Source organism: Atractosteus spatula, chromosome 1 (genome assembly GCF_055471065.1).
Source record: "Atractosteus spatula isolate fAtrSpa1 chromosome 1, fAtrSpa1.hap1, whole genome shotgun sequence".
Taxonomy (NCBI): Eukaryota; Metazoa; Chordata; class Actinopteri; order Semionotiformes; family Lepisosteidae; genus Atractosteus; species Atractosteus spatula.
In genome coordinates, this window is record NC_142706.1 from 1,881,675 (window position 1) to 1,899,998 (window position 18,324).

The following is an 18,324-nucleotide window of genomic DNA, read 5'->3' on the forward strand; positions in this document are numbered from 1 at the left end:
AGTGACAGTCATTTGCTTCCAGATTGCAATCTAAAAAAAACAACTGTAACAGTTAAGTCATACTGATACAGAAGCTAAAAAACTACAAAAGTGAACTTCATGCACAATTTATAAAGAAAATCAACCCAAGAAGAAGAAGATTCGGCTTTACATTAAAAGGAGGAAAAGAGGAAGATTGAACAACATCAAATAACATCAGCAGAATGTAAAAGAGGAAATGTTTAAGTGATCTATAGTCTGAAACATACAATGTCTTCTTTGTCCCTGAGAGAAGCCAATACACACACCTCTCTTGGTAGAACAGCCCTGTCACTTCAGCATCATGCTCCATTTGAATTTTAAATGTGCATTTCTTCCTATACCAGCCAGGAAGATCACATTTCTCCCTTTTTTTCCCACATTTTTTTTTCTGTGACAGGGAACACTTTAACATGAAACAGTGGCCAACGAAATGATCGGAGTGGTGCTATAATCGATTGGATCCGCTATTCGGCTGTCATGCTTTTTTTGGAGAAATAGGGATAAGAAGAATATTCAGCAATAAGTGACACGACTGTCTTGGGAAAAAACTATTTTCTTTAAAGCTCCACTAAGATGTTGCAAAATGTTCTCGATTTAAGCAAATCCTAGTCTGTGCCGTAATAGCATCAAACTAGCTCTACTGGCCTGATTAAGATTTAGTGTTTTTCAGAGCCATGTGCAGTTTCTATTAACACAACACTGTTTTGGATGGTGGGAATCCACTGTGGACTGTGCAGCAGGTCATTACAACAATCAATCACCATGCCTATTCAGCCACAGGGAAATTCGGAAAGGATGTTTCCAATCTGCACATAAACTAAGCAAATTCTTTATACCGTCAACAACAATAACAGATATTGCTGTGCCATGGGTTACCGCGATAATATTGCATTCTGGGTCATTTCAATAGAACGGGTCTGTTTTTGCCAGGGACATCCCTATTGGAAAAAAAACACTTCTGATCTCTCTTTCATGAAAGGAGTCTGAAATATCATTCATTTACAGCTTGGCTTTTAAAAACATAGGGCTGGATCACTGATTTAAAAGACGAGAAAATAAAAGTCATGTCACGCCCTCTGCAGCCAGAGGGCGCTCCTTCTCTGTTCTGTCCCTAGTTTCCTGCCTGCTGTCCTTCCGGTCCCTCTCTTTCCCTTGGCCTATATATTTCCGGGTCTTGCACTCTGTCCTGGCTCAGCATTGACGTTCGGATGTCCTGAGACCTGAGGCCTAGCACCAGGGTGCCCCACGTCCGCTCCCTGAGGGCATAGGTTTCTATACGGCACTCCTGAACTCTTTGCACTATGAGCCCGGGCCTTTTTCCCATCTCGCCGCTACGCATATGGGTCTTTTTCCGCTCTCCTGCTCCCCACGGTTAGTCCCTTTGGACGTCCATGACAGTCATCCCAAAAGAGTTAATCTGTTTGTTCGCACCAAGAAATACTTCACTAATAAAGCTCAAGAGGAAAGGATGCAAGTGACACTTTATGCAAATAAGCCCCAAAGTCTTAAGTTTCACACTCATCAAAGCTCCCAAGATCCTATTTTTATATTCTTCATTACGTGAGCCTCAGGTTTTGCCTATATCCAGGAACTTAAGCAAATCTAGTATCAGTGGGCACTATCATAATCATCAGGGACAAAAACATACTACATATTTAGATATCTTCTGGATGAAATATAAGAACAAAATATCACTTTTGCATAAATCCTTCTAGGGCTTATAACCATGATTAGAAGTATTATCAAGATAAAGATAGTCAGATGAGTGCTCTTCACACACAAATACCACAAGGTCCCCAATCCCCAGCAGATTTTGATATTGATCCTGAATATAATCACCACACAGCAACTTCAATATAAGATAATGTCACTCTAAATTGTAGGACACTTTTGAAATTAAGCAAGGAAAAAGGACGCTCTGTCACTGAAAGTAGGGTCATTAAGCAATCAAGAATCAGCAGCAAAACTGAATGCAATTTTTGTCGGGTTTAGTTTTCTATTTCTTGTACAGCTAGGAACTTGTTCAATTTGTAGCAAAAACTGATGAAGTGTTTTAGGGTTTCCCCATAACTGGAATGAAAGTTCAACATATTCAGTAGAGAAACCACTGCATACTCTCACCCTCGCTACAGATTAAAATGTTCAAATGTTTTTTTTTTTTACAAACAGGGAAATCTACAGCACAATGAGGAATGGGGACTAACCTGTTTCAAAATACCCGCAAATATTTCATACGAAAACTCTCTGAATAACATTCATGCAACTGTTATGCAAATATGGCAATTTAAGGTAGTAAGAAATTTAAAAGACTTCAGTCCACCGACTGACTGTGCTGCATGTTGATAATCCCTTTTCTGTGGTCTTGACTGCATTCATGAGAAGTATTTAAGTGTCTTCATTGCTAGTGAGACTGGATTGAAGTAGAGGGGTGCTGTCTGAAATTTAAACATAATTTCTAACAATATGTTGGCATAATATTTCGATGTGCTAGTGTCATATTCTTAATTAACAACGGACTATTTAAAGGATAGTGGATAGATATTGGATTGCTATGACTTTAAACATTTCTTTCCAGCTGAGTGGAAGATTTCTCTTAAACACCTTTTTATCAATAAAGGCTGATAAATGAAAACCTGCTCAGAGAGTGCAGTTTATATTTTAGTATATATTCGCCTGGATGTGGGAGACCTGCTCGGCCTGCACTGTCGGGCCACTTGCTTGTGTTTTCCTGCGCTTGTCGAGAGGCTCGAGAGAGAGAACATGATTGGGAAATGATCTATTCCACTGGCAGAGAACGCTGCCTAGTTAAGCTCTGTATTTCATTCAGTATTAATTTAGATGAGGCAGATAATATTCACAGTTCATGTAAATATGTCATCGAGCCAGTCTACGGAGGCCACTTGCTCTATTGCTTAATAAAATTATGGTTCTACGAGCGGTGTCGCTGCATCCTCTGATGAAATTTCCATCATGCCCCTTGACAGCCATAAAACCAAGAAAAGCCTTTGCCAAAGTACTGTCCACCCTATCGAACTTAGACTTTTTTTAGCCCTTGATCAATGCAGAGCTGTGGTGTCATTATCTAGCAGACAACATGCAGTAGAAGGCGGAGCCTGAGAGCTCAAAGGCATTAAATACAGCATCTGATATGTCAAGTGCTATAGATTTAACCTGGCATTGACGTTCATTTTTATGCCTGGACTACAGTGTATGAACAGACCTGCAGCTCAGGAGCGATGGCTAGGCTGCCAGAAATGCTCTTGTTGTAGTACAAACATTATAAATGGATTATCTGACACGCACCATCAATACGTTTCCTGTAGCTCCTCGCCACGATTCTTCAGTGTAATTAAAATTAGTGAATTCAAAATGGATGTAAAGGGCAGTCCATTGCAGAGGGATTGAATGAAACCAATCCATTAAATATGAATTCTGCATTAGCCAGGGTTTTTTCCAGTGCTCCCCTGTGGTGGCGCTTTCACACGTGTTCATTAATTTTCTTTGGCTCAGTATGCTACAGCATCAAAATATCACGATTGATTTTTTTTCCCTCTGCGTTCATTAGAGTCTACCTGCAAACTGAAAAAGATTAAACATGAGGGAGAAAAAGGCAATTTCAGAATATTGTAACTTAGCTCTTGACTACATTCAACATGTACAGTAAGTACAGTACACGACCAGAGTAAAACTAGCGATGGTGTATTTACAGTAGTTACTTTTTTTATAAAAGTTTTTCTTCACCTTTCCATTGTTTTTTTCTTCCCCACAAAATAATAAGGGAAGCAACAGTCCAGAGGCTGTTAGTTATTAATTACTTAATTACTAATGGATTTCTATTAACTTAATTGGCTGAGCTACTTCCAAACATGACTGTCGCAAGCGTCCTGTTCAAGGGCTCCTCAGGCGTAGTAACCTCCAGTGTCTCTGGATCTGCCTGTCTAATCCACATTGTGTGCTTTAGGTGGCTTTGGATGTGTGGGGTTTAAGAAAGAGCTGCAGTCAACAAGTCTCTACTGAGGTTTCACAGGGTGTTAGTGCTGTCCCCACGCAGGAGGCTATATCATGACTCTGATGGGGAAAAGAGAATATTGTGAAGAATTCTCGGTCATGAACTGGTAACCTTGGCTTTTCGATGTGAAGAATTAAATATACTATAGCTGCTTCACACACGGTTTTGAAAGGCTGCATTAAAATGGCAGGGCTACGACTGCCGCACACGCGAAGAGAGCTGGAGATTTACACGAGGCGTACCGTCTTTCTGCAGGCCAATCATTCTGTTGTACCTTTCGGTGAACATACTGTATCCCAGCCACAAAGCTGGCTTTCTGTGTTCAAATCCTGTTTCTTGTTGTTTGGAAGCCCCTCCTCACAACTTTGGAATTGCCAAACAACGTGGAGAGAGCATACAGCAAAATAAATGTATTGAAAAATACCTGTTAAATTACTTTCTACCTTTCCAAACTGGGATTCACAGCCGAATCTGCTGCGTGTGTACTCTCTCTGCAAGGGGTCTACGTTCTAATCAGTATTCCTGTCTGTTGAGGAAGAGCTGACCTCGACTCAGGCAGTGCCTAGATATAGAAACCACAATACTGCAGCAGAGAAGTGCTATACCAACCAAAAGCCCACCTTTCGTCTTTGCTTTCTAAAAACAAAAGTTTCTATTGCAAGTGGCATGCGGATGAGTGGGTTTATCTGAACCAGAAATTAAGATATTGATGCCCTCATCGAAACGGCATGCGTTTCGTTTTCACAGTGAACAGTGGCAGCCTGCTGCACAGTCCGTCAGCCAGCGAGAGCCAGATATTGCATTAGGATGTGGAAGTGAAGGTTTCTCAGTCAAAGACGGGTGTGTTTGTAATGTATATAATAGCTTTTGTGTTTCAAAAAAGGGCATAAAAGCAATCCAGCATAACCTGTGGTAGAGCAGTGAATTCTAAAGAGCAAAGGGGCTTCTGCTTTTCCCAGAACCGTCAGCAGATTCCGATTTCTTGAACCCAGAAAACAGCCGGTACCTGACCAACTATCCAAAAATGCTGAGTACAAATAAGACCAAGAGGTAGTTCACCGAAATGTTGTGCAAATTCAAGCATAGCAAAAATGATGCAGATGCATTACAAAAAGTCGGTGTCTTTTTTTTTTTTTAGAACAATGAACCGTGAGAGTTTCAGGCGAGGAGGACGTCTGGCCAGTGGAAGCACTGCTGGCTGTACATTTGAGACAGTAGCTTTGCGCTCAGTAGGAGGAACTGCCACATGAGAGGGATTCAGTTACACTCCACGCAAGGCTGGAGCCGTCAGGCACCTGCTGAGTGGTCCCTGAGCCCTAGATATCATCACCATCCCAGATGATCCCACAAATGTTCAACGAGTCTCAAGTCTGGCCAGTAGGGCATCCATATTCTCATCTCCCAAGAAAGCTGTTGTTACACGAGCACTTGTTCCTGCACCAACAAACCAATGGTACTGAAGCACTGCTCTCTTTAACATCGGGGGACTGTATGTTGGTTCCTTTCTGTGTTTTTTTTCTTAATTTTCACCAGGCTTGGTATTCAACATGTCAAATCATCTCATCCACGATTTAAAGCTTATGCAACAAAAATCATTCAAGTGTAACACAGTCATGAATGATCGATTCATTAAAATGACACCAAAAACAATATCCTTTAAATTGATTTTTCTAAAAACATATGTGGATAAATAAGTTTCTTTTGATGCTCAGTAAATAACATTTTGACAAAACTGTGGAAAGTAAATTGAAAAGCACATTTCACAGAGGCTTGTACTGGATGCAAATGACAAATGCAACCCATTTCCATTTACAAGAATTACTGTAGGAGGTTTCAATCTAATTATTCTTCCACCATGGAACAGGCATATCTGCTACACTTGTTTATTCCTGAATGAGAAAGCAAAAATAGTACTCTTTAGGAACGTTAAAGTTATTCACTGTTAGTGAAACTAAATCCTGAATCAAAACTTTGACCCAGCTACAAATTGCAAACTAGAAATGCATGCAGTTTTGACAGCTTGCTAGCAAGCTCCTTTACCATGAAATGCTATAATAAAGCTCAGTGGCAGTAAGCTTGTTATGCAGTGGATGTTAGTAGCAAAAAAAAAAAATACAAGAATAGATTGGTGTAATAACAACCCAAGAAAAGCATGATATACGCTTTATTTACACATTAAGGTGTCCTGTTTCATTAAGGAAAAAAGCAAGCAAAATTAGTAACCAATGTAAAAAAAAATTAAGACATGCAGAATGTAATAGGCTACTTACAGCAGAATTATCCAGTAATACCATAACAGGTAAAACTAAATTGAAACAGCTGGTCTCCTGGGATGACTACAGAGTTTGAAACCCATGAGAATGTGTTAAGCATCATCTTAAGGGCTTAAGTGCTTCTTTACCGCATCTGATCATTAAACAATGTAACAAATATTGAAGCAATATTCATGGTCCACTAGTTATCAGACAAACCAGCAGAAAGAAAGCAAAAGTAGCGAACCACAAACATTTTCAGAACAACAGCATATTCTGGTAAGCCCTGTGTATTACAGCTTGAAGGAGGGACTGCACACGCCAACTCAGTGCAACCCAGGGTGATCTCACTGATCATTTTGCTTTTTGACGACCATTGCTAAATCAAAAACTAAGAGGTAATGGCTTTTAAAATTAGGAGTAGTATACTGTATGTGAACTGGATGAACCAACCTGAAAACCAACAAGAAATTTTCTAGAAAAATCGGAGATGGTCAGGCAATAGATCTGGTTCAGTGGGCAACGCATGGCCTCCATGATTGGACTGACAATTCACACAGTGCTGCTACTTTACTGCCTGCTTTTGGCCATAATTAATCTTTAGGAAAAAGGCTCAAAACTGATTGAGAGCTATCCCACTGAAGTAACCCTAATTCCCCAAGCTCTTGAGGTATGTGATGAATAGACTGCCTTTAAGTTTATCTACTAAATAAACTGGTGAACAAGCAAATGAGAAATTATTCTATTTGCTCACTGGACTTATTAATTGCAAAATCTGTTTATTTCATTCAGGCAATTTCATCCCACTACGCCCTAACTCAACTGCAATACTGCTGCTCTGTTAATATCTTGAAAGGCCAACACTCATGCAGAGTTAAAGGCAGATGTCTGTCCAGTTCAACTTCTCAAAGTCCTCAGATAAATCTCAGCTGCAGTGAGTATTTCAACATGCCTTTTCGACAAAATTTGCTAGCAAACCGCAGCTCTGAATAAAAAATTACTCAGGTACTGTACTTGAAGAGGGCTTATAGTCTGCATTAGTCTAGGACACTAACAGGGTAGTGGTACCTGTATGATAACTGAAAGCTAATACAAGCATTGTATCAATTTACTTCCCCTGATGGTGTGTTACACCAGATAAGCATTAACAAAATCCATGATCAAATCTTAGACGTGAACTTCTCCCAGCTTCTCGTCTAAACCCCCCCTTTAACCAACACGCGCCGTGCAACTGCCTCAGTTCAAACACTCGCTTCGGGCTATCCAAAGACATGTTCTACATGACAGCTCCTCGGCAAACATGTATTAATCATATTTATTATTGTAGCGTAAGAAACTACACATTGTGATCCGAATACCCTCTGGGCTCCCAGAGCTAATGAATTGGAAAATGTACTAAGAGGTAATCCGAGAGCCTTATAGAACCCTATACCTTACAGGGTGGTGAACTGGGGGCTCTGTACTCGCAGGTCAATTGTTGTTTTGAAATTCTTCAATAAAATGTTTTAACCCATTATGTATTTGGTGTTTTACTGGGGAGCATAAATAAAAGGAGATCACATGGACCTTAACAGATAACAGTCTGTGCAAATATTAATTAAGTCAGACTGCAGTAACTACTCAGTTACATTGGGGTCACTGTAAATGTATCTGAACTTGTTTTAATCATAATACACCTAAAAACCTCAACATGGCACATCATTGTGTAGAATGAGTATGGCGTAGCTGCTGGACAGATCAATATTACACAGGGATTTGAGATGTCCTCTAATGTAAGGTATGAGACACGTTTCAAGTCAGTAGCTGCGTCAGCATGCGGAGGCTGCAAAGGAACAGGGAAAGGTTTATTCCTGCTGAAAAGAGCAGAAAAGAAACAACGTTTCAGCTGTGGAGCCACCTTTTCTTCTCTTGAGGAGTCTTCTCTTTCTCACACCTGAAGAAGGCTCCACAGCTGAAACGTTGCGTTTCTTTTCTTCTCTTTTCAGCAGGGAAGAAACCTTTACATGTGAAATGTGCCACATGCATACCACTGTTCTCACTGAGAGCCTAGATGACTGCTATCGTAAATTTCTCTCTCTGTGCTACTGATATCACTCTAAGCACATGATTTCTTGAAAGACTTCATCCAACTTATGAGATAAGTCATGAGATCAGAACACAGTAAGGTTTTGAACTAAATGTTTCAGGGCCACCATGTATACTGGCTTAATAAAGAGTACTAGTAACACTTTGGACATCTTTAAGCCAGTGAGCATGCATTTAATTGAGCAGCAGTGCAAAAGCAGGTTCTCTAGTAAAATCATGAGATCTGAGAGAGCTCTGTAAGTGGTCTTAAGATGAACAGATAACACCGATATGACTTTACAGTCTCTGCCAAGAGGGTTCAATTGATACTGAAGTACTCAACCGCACACTGCCTCTCCCACACCAGATAGTCCCGCACCAAGAATGCTCTACTTTTAGCACCCATCTTTCAGGGTCAATAACAACGTCCCAGTCAAGAAAGTAAAAAAGGGTTGAATTTTGCATGTGATTTCATTCAAAAAAAGAAAGGATCACAAAAACACGCCAGCAGGCATCAGTTTATCTTTGCTCAAACTTTATTGCTGTTTAACTCTCTGAGCCTTTGCTGCTGCTTGCACCTCTGGCCAAAAGTCAACACCCACATCCAGATGTCTGTAGACATGCTCTTGTGGAAGTCATTATTCAAATGCCAATTGAGTAAGTTATTACACAGACGTTTCAGGATAGCCCTGGATCCACAAGTGTATGCGGCAATGAACTACTCCAGAGAAAAAAAATAAAATTGTTAAGAAAAGCCTCCTGTGAAAATGAAAAACAGATACATACAGTAACATCTTGGTTTTTTACAGCTTGCACTGAAGCAGTGCTGCCATGGCTGTCACAAGTCCTTGCAGGATCAGGTATCGGAGCAGACGAAAAATGGATCACAAGCTCAGTAATAAAAAGCTGATCAATCTTAATAAATTTGATGGTGGTGCTCGGGATTTGAAATTTGAATGGTTAGTGCAGTGGCATTCAATGTCTTTGATGAGAAAAACATTCAAAGCATTCTCCTTAGACAAACCTGGGCTTAGGAGCATGTACAGTAATACTGCCTATAACTTTGGTAACTCATTAACAGCTGGTTTACATGTCTTATGAAAGTGAATAGTAATTGTTCTATTGTACTGTACCTTTCTAGGATAGATTTGCAGTGGCTATTGTTTGAATTGTTTTACAGATTTAATTACAGAACGTGTGGCTCAAAGCTCACATGGAGATTCCTGCAGCTGGTGATGTGTCTTCTCATACGGAAGCCATTCTCAGCTTCTCCTAAAGTATGAACTCAGCTGTGTTCCAGAAATCCCAGCCAACATTTGTCATATGTTGCATTTTGCATACTGGCTGTCTTTCCAGAATAAAGGAAATTAATTTCTAAACTAAATGTATCACCAGCTTTTATAAGTATTCTATTAAGTGCTTAATGAACGGTGTATGAAGGGCATGTTTTTTTTACCACCTGAGGAATTATGTAATTACAGACTTGGCATGCTGCTAATACCTAGTTTCACTGCTCTAATGGGAAAAGAGATGTGAGGATTTCGAGATGATACAGAAATTGTTTCATCTTTAACATGCACGTCCGTGTGACCTATGGAGATCAAGGCGTACTGTATGTGCTGTATTTTGTTTTCAATCCCGATAAACCATTTGCCTACTATGTGTAATTAAAATGGTGGCTCTAGCTAAAATGTGCTGGTACTTTACTTTCATTAATGCTGTTGCTGTGTTTTCGGATGTTGCCCATGGAAAGCGAACCTTTCCATAACTTAATAAAGCAGATTGGTCCAACAGACACATCCCACCTGTAGATACATGAATATTTTCCTTTTTATTCACATTGAACATAACTGACACTGTATATTAATTAGTAAATATATTGCATCAAGCTGTTAGGTCTTTTCCTCTTTATATATATTTTTTTTAAATATGCACACTGAGGATTGTGTCTTTGTAATCAATCAGATGTTCGTGTATCAATCTCAGGCGGAGTTTCTCAATAACAATTCTATTCCTCTCAGAAAATACCGTGCCTACCAATACCTGTGACAAGCCAACTATCGACAACGTTAGAAGTTTTACAAGATCATAAACAGCGATATATCCTTATTTTAACAGCGACAGAAATAAATCCAGAAAAACGCAAGACTGAGGTGAAGCACTGCGCCGTCTGTGGTGAATGTCCAGTTTTCAGTCCTGGTGTCACTTCACGAAGAAGCCTTGCTTCAGATAGGTTTTGTATTGTTTAGCTGTAACAAAACCACTTTGTTCGTCTCTCATATTCAACGGATAAAGACAAAATCTTTGCAATTCCTTTATTATTGTCACCATCACCTGCGTGGTATTCGATATTAATTTCTGCAATGTAATTTGTGATTTTTTAAAGTTAGATATTTTATCATCACATTTCTACCGTGATAAAATACTCAATACTGCAAAGCCACTGGTATCAGAGTGCAAACAAAATATTTTTACTTATAGCACCATGTTTTAAACAGTGTTGACAGAAAAGCTAAAAATATTCCAAGTCCTTTAACGGTTATTAAAATGACGTAACTTTTCAGCCACCAGCTTTAAATCACTGATGTCGAGGAACCAAGGCATCTGACTTCTCCTTTGCTGTATAATATAGCTTCCAATAATGCAATTAAAACGAAAAAATATACAGTAAATTTATTAAACCATAACTAAAATATATTGCAATAAGCACGTAATGTGTATGTTCCGTAATCGACTTTACAGGGTACAAGTCTTTCATATGCATTGTATCAAGACCGAGATGTACTTTAATAGACAACGGCACAATTAATGGAGCGGAATTCATATATTCTGTTAGCTTCGAATTTAAAATGCCTCCGAAGATGAGTGGATATTAATAGACTACACCCAAAGTCTAAGTTTAATTGACTTCCAGCTGCAGAGAACAGCGAAAAACCTCTTAGTTCGTCTGTGATGAAACTACTTTAAACCGGGCATTGTTCCAATATTCTTTTTTTTCCCTGAGCAACCCGATACAAAATGAAGATTTATATAATGAAGGCATTAAATCCACCCTAAACCAAAGTAAGGCATACCCCAAGTCAGTATGTGCTTATTTCTTAACGAAAAGGTTACTGCGTCGACCAGATATTTGTATACTATTTTGTCAGGAAAAGGTAGGCATAAAAAAACATACAAAAAGCGCATTATTTCTGCTAAAAAAAAGGGGGCCAGACAGCTTGCTTCGGTCGAAGTTGGGAGGCAAATTCTGCATGCAATATACATTTGAGAAGGAAGACAAGTGCGATCAAAGGCACGGCGGATCTGTAGAAACCGCGGGACGAGCGCTCTCCATCACCACTGATCTGTTTCAGAAGGATTCCGTGCGTGGAATAGCAAAACCCACCCTTAATATCCTCATTAGCGGCACTTAAACTTGCAACGTTCTATGTATTTTTAATTAACCCTGACAGCAATGCTCTGTAGGTCTTGAAAAAAGACCTGCTTCCTTTTCTGTTTCGACCTTGTGTATTTACTGTGTACTTGTACTATCGATTAGTGCTTATTTGCCATTACTAATGAACGGGTTATTTTAGCCAAATAAAAAAAGAACACGTTTGGTCAGAACCCCCCCAACACACGACAATCACCAATTTTTTTAAGCAATCGTTTAGAAAAAAAAAGATCAGCGCTACGCTAGCACACGTCTGACAGCGGGCGAAAACTAAGGTATCGACCAACTTCAAAAAAATTAAACAACTGTACAACGCCTTTTAATGTTTTAAATGGTTGCAGATTAAAGGAACGCGTTGTATTCAACGGGATCCCAACCAAGTTTGATACAATCCTTTTCTACAGCCAAAACACTCACATTATTCGACTAAAACACAGTAATCGTTTGCATCCCGTACAGGATAGAACTACTACGAACTGACAGCAGTCCTACTTGAATCACGTAGACGATATATACTGTATGTAGACTACTGTTTGTAACAATGTATACAATGTACTGTACTGTCTTTACAGTACGCACTGCTGTGCATTTCTCGATTTCAGACTCAATGTCTTCGGTACCTACCTTCAGAGCTTCGATGTCCAAGGATGTTGATCGGTCCATTAAGAGGAGATTGAATTATAAAGTGTAAGTAAGTTGTAAAATCTAGACTTGTAGTTTCCGACCCGAACTCAGCCCAGTCCTCCAGCCCTCGGCAGCCTTTCTCAGTGTCATTCCCACGGATCACGCCTCCACTGGTTAAAAATAATAACCAAAACAATTCACTTGAACTTCTTAATTATGAATGGGCAGGTGTTCTCTCCGTTAACCAGATCGCTTGCCAGCCTAATTAAACCAGCAAATTCCATCGATGTGAGATCATGTCGTCTCCTGCAAATCTAAGAGCTAGCGACCAGCAAATTGCTGCATCCTCTGAAAACCCAGTGTCTTGGACAGCTTCATGCGGCAAATTTAAGAAAAATGTGTCCAGGCTGAATAACGGTGCCGGTTATATCTGCCTTTCCGAATCCTGATCATTAATATATTAGAACATTTCAATTTCTGATCACTTGCAGGCAAAGCCAATGATCAATTCGCTTCTCTTGCTGAGCAGAACCCTCGCCTGTGCACTACCTCGGCAATGAAGTGGGATTCTGTAGTTGTGTCAATAAAAGTCTGAAAGGAGTCTCTCCTCCCATGAAGAATATACCGAGAGAGTTGAAGGTGGATAATTCTGGCGGTGCAGAGATTTTCCCCGTCTTGTTTTACTGTCATTCACCACCAGGTGAGACTGACTGACTGCCTGCCTCCGCTCCAACCGTCTTTCTCACGAAACAGATTTTTTTTTTCCGGCTCTCCAAAAGCAAACTGCCCTTGCTCACCAGCTGCTCCCCTGGGTCCTAACGCCGGGCCAGACCCCGTGCGGCTGTGTGGCAGCCTGATTGCCCGCTGCTCGGCTAATCAAGATGCCTCTTCACTCCGGAGAGGGAAGGCGCGCACGCTGCCAGTCGTCCTGGAGGGCTGTGGGCTCGTTCGGGTTTCATAACAAATGAGGTCTAAGCCACTTAATTGAACCAATTATTTGCTAAAGACAACAAATGAAGCATTTTGTGCCCAGGTCCCAAGCAGGTGTTGTCTTGTTTGAAGCTCTCCAGTTCCCGTGCTGTCCTTTACTGTAAGCTCTGAGCTCTGGGGCTGCCCATTTTATATTTATGACAAGGGGACATCAGTCTCCAATTTTATTAGCTTTCAGATTGCATGCAGATTTTTCTGTTTTTCGTGGTTCTAAAGGTTTGCTTTTGAGGGTCTCAGTTGGGCAATGCAGTGTTTAAAAAAAAAAAAGATTATGCCAGCTGTGCTCCTAGGCTCTTAATTTAACTCATAACCACACTATTTTTTTTGTATTGAAGCATCCTCAGAGCTTGAAACTGTTCTGAGCTCTTTGGCTGTGACTTTGGGTTACCTTTGAAAATTTAATAATTGATGTTCACAGTTTTTGAACTGCCAGGTATGTTTTTTTCTTCCAAAAAGAAAACCCGAACAGTCTATTTGCGAAAGTATTTGTTGAATGCAGACTGTACGGCAGCGACTGAGGAATACAGATGGAGTCAAACCACAGGTGAGGACACAGGTGAGGACTCTGAAGAGTCGTCTGGACTCTTCTCGTCACCTTTCTTCAGACCAGTGTTACTCGGCCTGCGGCCACTCTGACTCAAACCATCACGCCTTTTTGCTGGAACCAGCACAGTTAGTATTTAATTGACTATTAGGATGATCAATTTAGCAATTAAGGGTCTGGTTGTATCAAAGTGCAATGGATCGAACTGGAATGGGCTCAGGCTGACTAGCCTTGGTTATGTCTTAATCTGTGGCCATATGAAATGAAAATATGTTCATTACTGGCTTGCAAGAGCTTCGTATTTTTCCTCATTGTATAGAAAAGATATCAGTCAGACCTTGGATATACTGCTGCTTTACAATTATACTGCTTAGTTAATCTTTTTACTTTTTGGAAACTTTACTTTAGTTATTAAAGTTTTAATCTACAGGTTTACATCTGAATTGGCCCGTAAAAAGAAATCTCTGCCAAAATTTACTAAGTGTTGTACAAAGGAACATTTTTTTTCCTAAATGGAATTAAACCTAGAGAATTGAATCACTAAGTGACTTATATACATGGTAGAACCTTTTACATTATTTTTTAAAAATGGTAGCCGTTTCGAAAAGAAAAGCAGGAGATCTTTATGTCTTTCATTAAGTGAAAGCAGTGGAACAGTTGCTCATTGTGAAAACTACATAAATTTGAGACTGTGCTAAAGAGGAGGGTTTCAGATGTGTGTTTCATTTTTCCTTGATTGTTTTCTTTACTTCCAGGCATGATCTTCTTAATTATTATGTTGAAATCATTTTGATATGGAAAGATGGATCCACCATAGAAGAAGTGACCTGAAGGAACGTGGCTGAAATCAGTACATACTGTATGTAACTGTGCTCAGTTCCTGCACTGAAATCTAGACCGTGTCGAGCTCTGCTGCAGCCGAGGATCTGGTCCCCTGTCTAGGGAGTGGCACTGTGAGAGCTGGAGCCCATGAACCTCCGGGTTCGAGGCTCCAGCAGGGGCAGGGAGAGCTGCACTCCTCAGACAGAGTGCAAGTACAGTAATTGTGTCCTGAAAACCTTGTATGAAAGTATAAATTGTCCCATTGGTTTAAATAATCTATCAGGTGATCTAAGCACAGTGAAGTGTGTAGCCCACTGCTGGAAACTTGCAAAGCAAAACTGAATGATTAGCAATAGATGTAAGAAAGAAAATACATTATATAACATTTATTGGTATATTAACATGCGGTAGTAGATGTCCAGTGGAAAGCAACTAGAATTGGAGGACAAAATGAACATCCCTTCTATGCTCAATTTGACTGAAAACAGACCATTTTCAGCTGTGGACAGTATTTCCCATACTGTTTCGTCCATTTCCTGAAGGTTGTTCCTGATCTTTTCATATTTGCTCAGAAATGTATCTATGGCAACACAAATCTTGTCTGGATAGCAACAAGATTTACCAAGGGATCCAAACTCCAAGAATAGAATGAAGATAGAGCAGAAAGTCTGGAGGTAATTTAAAAGATGAAATGGTCACTCAGGAAGAAATTCCAGAATTACTATCAATTAGTGACTGTTTTTTTTATTGAGTGGTTGGTGGGTCATGTTAATTCAAAGGATCTCATTCTTAAACTCAGTTTCACATTAACTCTACACAGAAATGGCGGAGGTCAGTTACCTAGTTAACCTCTTAAATTGATCTATTTCTTCTGTGGCTTAGCACAATCATCAGAATACACACGCGCACGCACACACAAAAACAAGCTTAAAAATAGCTGATGTTTTTCATTGCATACTGTACGTGTCTACTCTGGGAAGGCACCCAGAGTTTCAGCAGTTTGGAAGAGTCTGTGCGCTGGGTTCTGGAGTCGCTGTACTGCCGGATAGGGATCTTCTGTGTATTGAAGACTACAGTACAGCTTACTGGACTAGGAAAGATCACTCATTTGGGGTGCAGGAAGAGACCACACCTCAACATGTTTAAACTTTGTTATTAGCTTACTAAGGTTCCGGGGATCACTGCACTTTCAGCATTGAACATTGTTTCTCCTTTTTATTTTCACCTCAGAATTAACCTTTACTTGCTCCTTTTGCAGCCAATGCACGCTGAGACAGCCCCCTACTTTAACAAAAGACACCATCTGCTACTTTGACTTTTAAGACAGAAATAAATGACAAGTAATAAGCTTTGTATTTTACATCTCCTTAAGATTGCAAATGTGTGCAGTATATAGGTATTCTACTCACAAATACAGTGGACCTGGTTTCCAAGATGAGTTTCAAAATCCACAGTTTTACACAGCAGTGTTAAAAGGATGCAGGAGTGGCATGACAGAGACACAGAGGCTCAGAGCTAACAAGCTTGAACCTGAGAATTTCTGCTTGGGTGCCAGTGAGAGACGCACTGCTCCAGTAATTGGTGCTAACTGCCCTGTAAGGCATTATGATTCTGAGGGAGAGGGGCAGCAGCACTGTGACTGACAGAAATACTCCAAACATCTGGTGGCTCGAACTCTCACTCCTGGCACTGTGAAGGCCCACTCATTTAAAAAAAGGCATACTTTGATCCAGGCATTTAAAATCAAAGTCAACCCCAGGGGAAGTCTTCAGAATAAATCATGGGACACAAACCAGGGAACACAATTGGACACAACATGGAAGAGTATTTGAAATTGAAAATGGAAGACGCTTCTTCACACAAGGGGTTGTGAGAGTATGTAACGAGCTGCCCAGCCATGCTGTTGAAGCATATACCCTGGCTTCTTTTAAGAAAAAGTTGGATGAAATTCTCTGATCACTTATCCACTGACTAGCAAACAGGCTAGTTGGCCTCAATAGCCTACTCTTGTTTATAACCTCTCTTTTGTTAGGCGTTTTGAGGAGCACAGGGGATATTGACTTTTCAGCTGTTTTATCACCTAGGTGAAGCACTGTTTCTCTCCAGCAGAGGGCGCTCAAAACACCGTTTCTCCTTGCCAGAGTTAACAGAGCAAGGTTGACTGTAGAAGCTTTCCCATCACCAACATTGCTGCAGAGTTGCTGGAGCAAATGTTCAATCTCTGGGTCTTAAATTAGATAATTCACTAGAAACCTAATCAGGTATGTATGTACTAAAATGTCTGATCAATTTACTCGGATGTAAATTCAATGCTAGATAGGTAGGTACAATTGAAGAATTTGTTACACTGAATAAATCTGTAATAAATTATTGACTAAAATTTAAGCAGGTCAATATTGATGGATAATACATATTAAAATAATTTTCTTTGGACAGAGGACTACCTTGGATCAAGTCTTTGGATCATCTCCAAAGTCTTGTGGCTTTCCTATCTAATTCCATCAGATTAATGGATCTCCTGTTCAATGTACTGCCCAAGTGCTCCAGAATATAACTTCCACTGGCTTGGGACTGTTCAGTCTGTTCCTTCATTTGGAAATGACATTAAAACTCAGTAGACTAGCCTTTGTAATTCTGAAGTGCTGTTCATTTCAATACCAGTGTGTCAGGTCTCAGGAGGCACTGTGACTTGGTGGTTTGTACCCCTCAGCCAGAGACATTCTGTGTGGAGTCTGGATGTTCTGGGTTCAATGGATGGGCTGTGGCAGGAAAGCAGACCAAAGACATGGTATTTAGGTGTTTAAATTGTCTTGCTTGTAATGGTCTGGTGTCCTGTCCAGGGCGTGTCCTGTCTTGTGTCCTGTGATGGACTGGTGTCCTGTCCAGGGTGTGGTCCTGTCTTGTGTCCTGTGATGGACTGGTGTCCCGTCCAGGGTGTGGTCCTGTCTTGTGTCCTGTGATGGACTGGTGTCCTGTCCATGGCATGTCCTGTCTTGTGTCCGGTGGTGGACTGGTGTCGAGGGTGTGGTCCTGCTCATTTGTTGCTGTGTTAGGTACCTGTAACCCTGTAGTGCACTAGCAGGAGAGATTAAATGTCAATGGATGGATCGATGTCAAATCTCTGTACATGGAAATATTCTGCAAAAAACAATAAAAAATAAATGTATTTGGTAAAATACATCTGTGACTGTGCAAACCTCAGATTTCTGCCTTGTGTCTGTGGTACCTCTCATTTATCATTATTAACTTGATTAATTTTCAGCTCATTGCCAATGCACCCTGAGGCATTGCTTTAACTTCATCAAAAATTCATGCAAAAGGGCTTGCGTATGAAATTATCATGACTAGAGCGCATTCTTATTAAATCACTGTAAAATGTGCATTCAGTAACAATCGTGTTCATGGCCTAAGTGGTGGGCTGAAAGAAATGCAGGTGAATGAAAAGTGTGCAGACTCCTTTTACTTTTAAAGGCATTACTTCAAGCATTGCACTTTGTCCCTTTTTGTAATTTAAATCTGTTTTTTTGTTTTACTAAAAAAATACAGTCTCTTTTGCTTCTCTGGT

The 18,324-nt window shown here is 40.2% G+C and overlaps 1 protein-coding gene across 1 annotated transcript in view; it reads right to left on the bottom strand.

The window, feature by feature from the left end:
• The window catches only part of sgcz (sarcoglycan zeta), a 209,328-nt gene extending 196,877 nt beyond the window's left edge, over positions 1-12,451 (bottom strand). The window contains exon 1 of the mRNA XM_088910615.1: positions 12,404-12,451. Coding sequence (XP_088766741.1) covers positions 12,404-12,442 — 39 coding nt within the window. The 5' untranslated portion in view covers positions 12,443-12,451. The remainder of the gene's footprint in view (positions 1-12,403) is intronic.
• Positions 12,452-18,324: the final 5,873 nt, after the last annotated feature.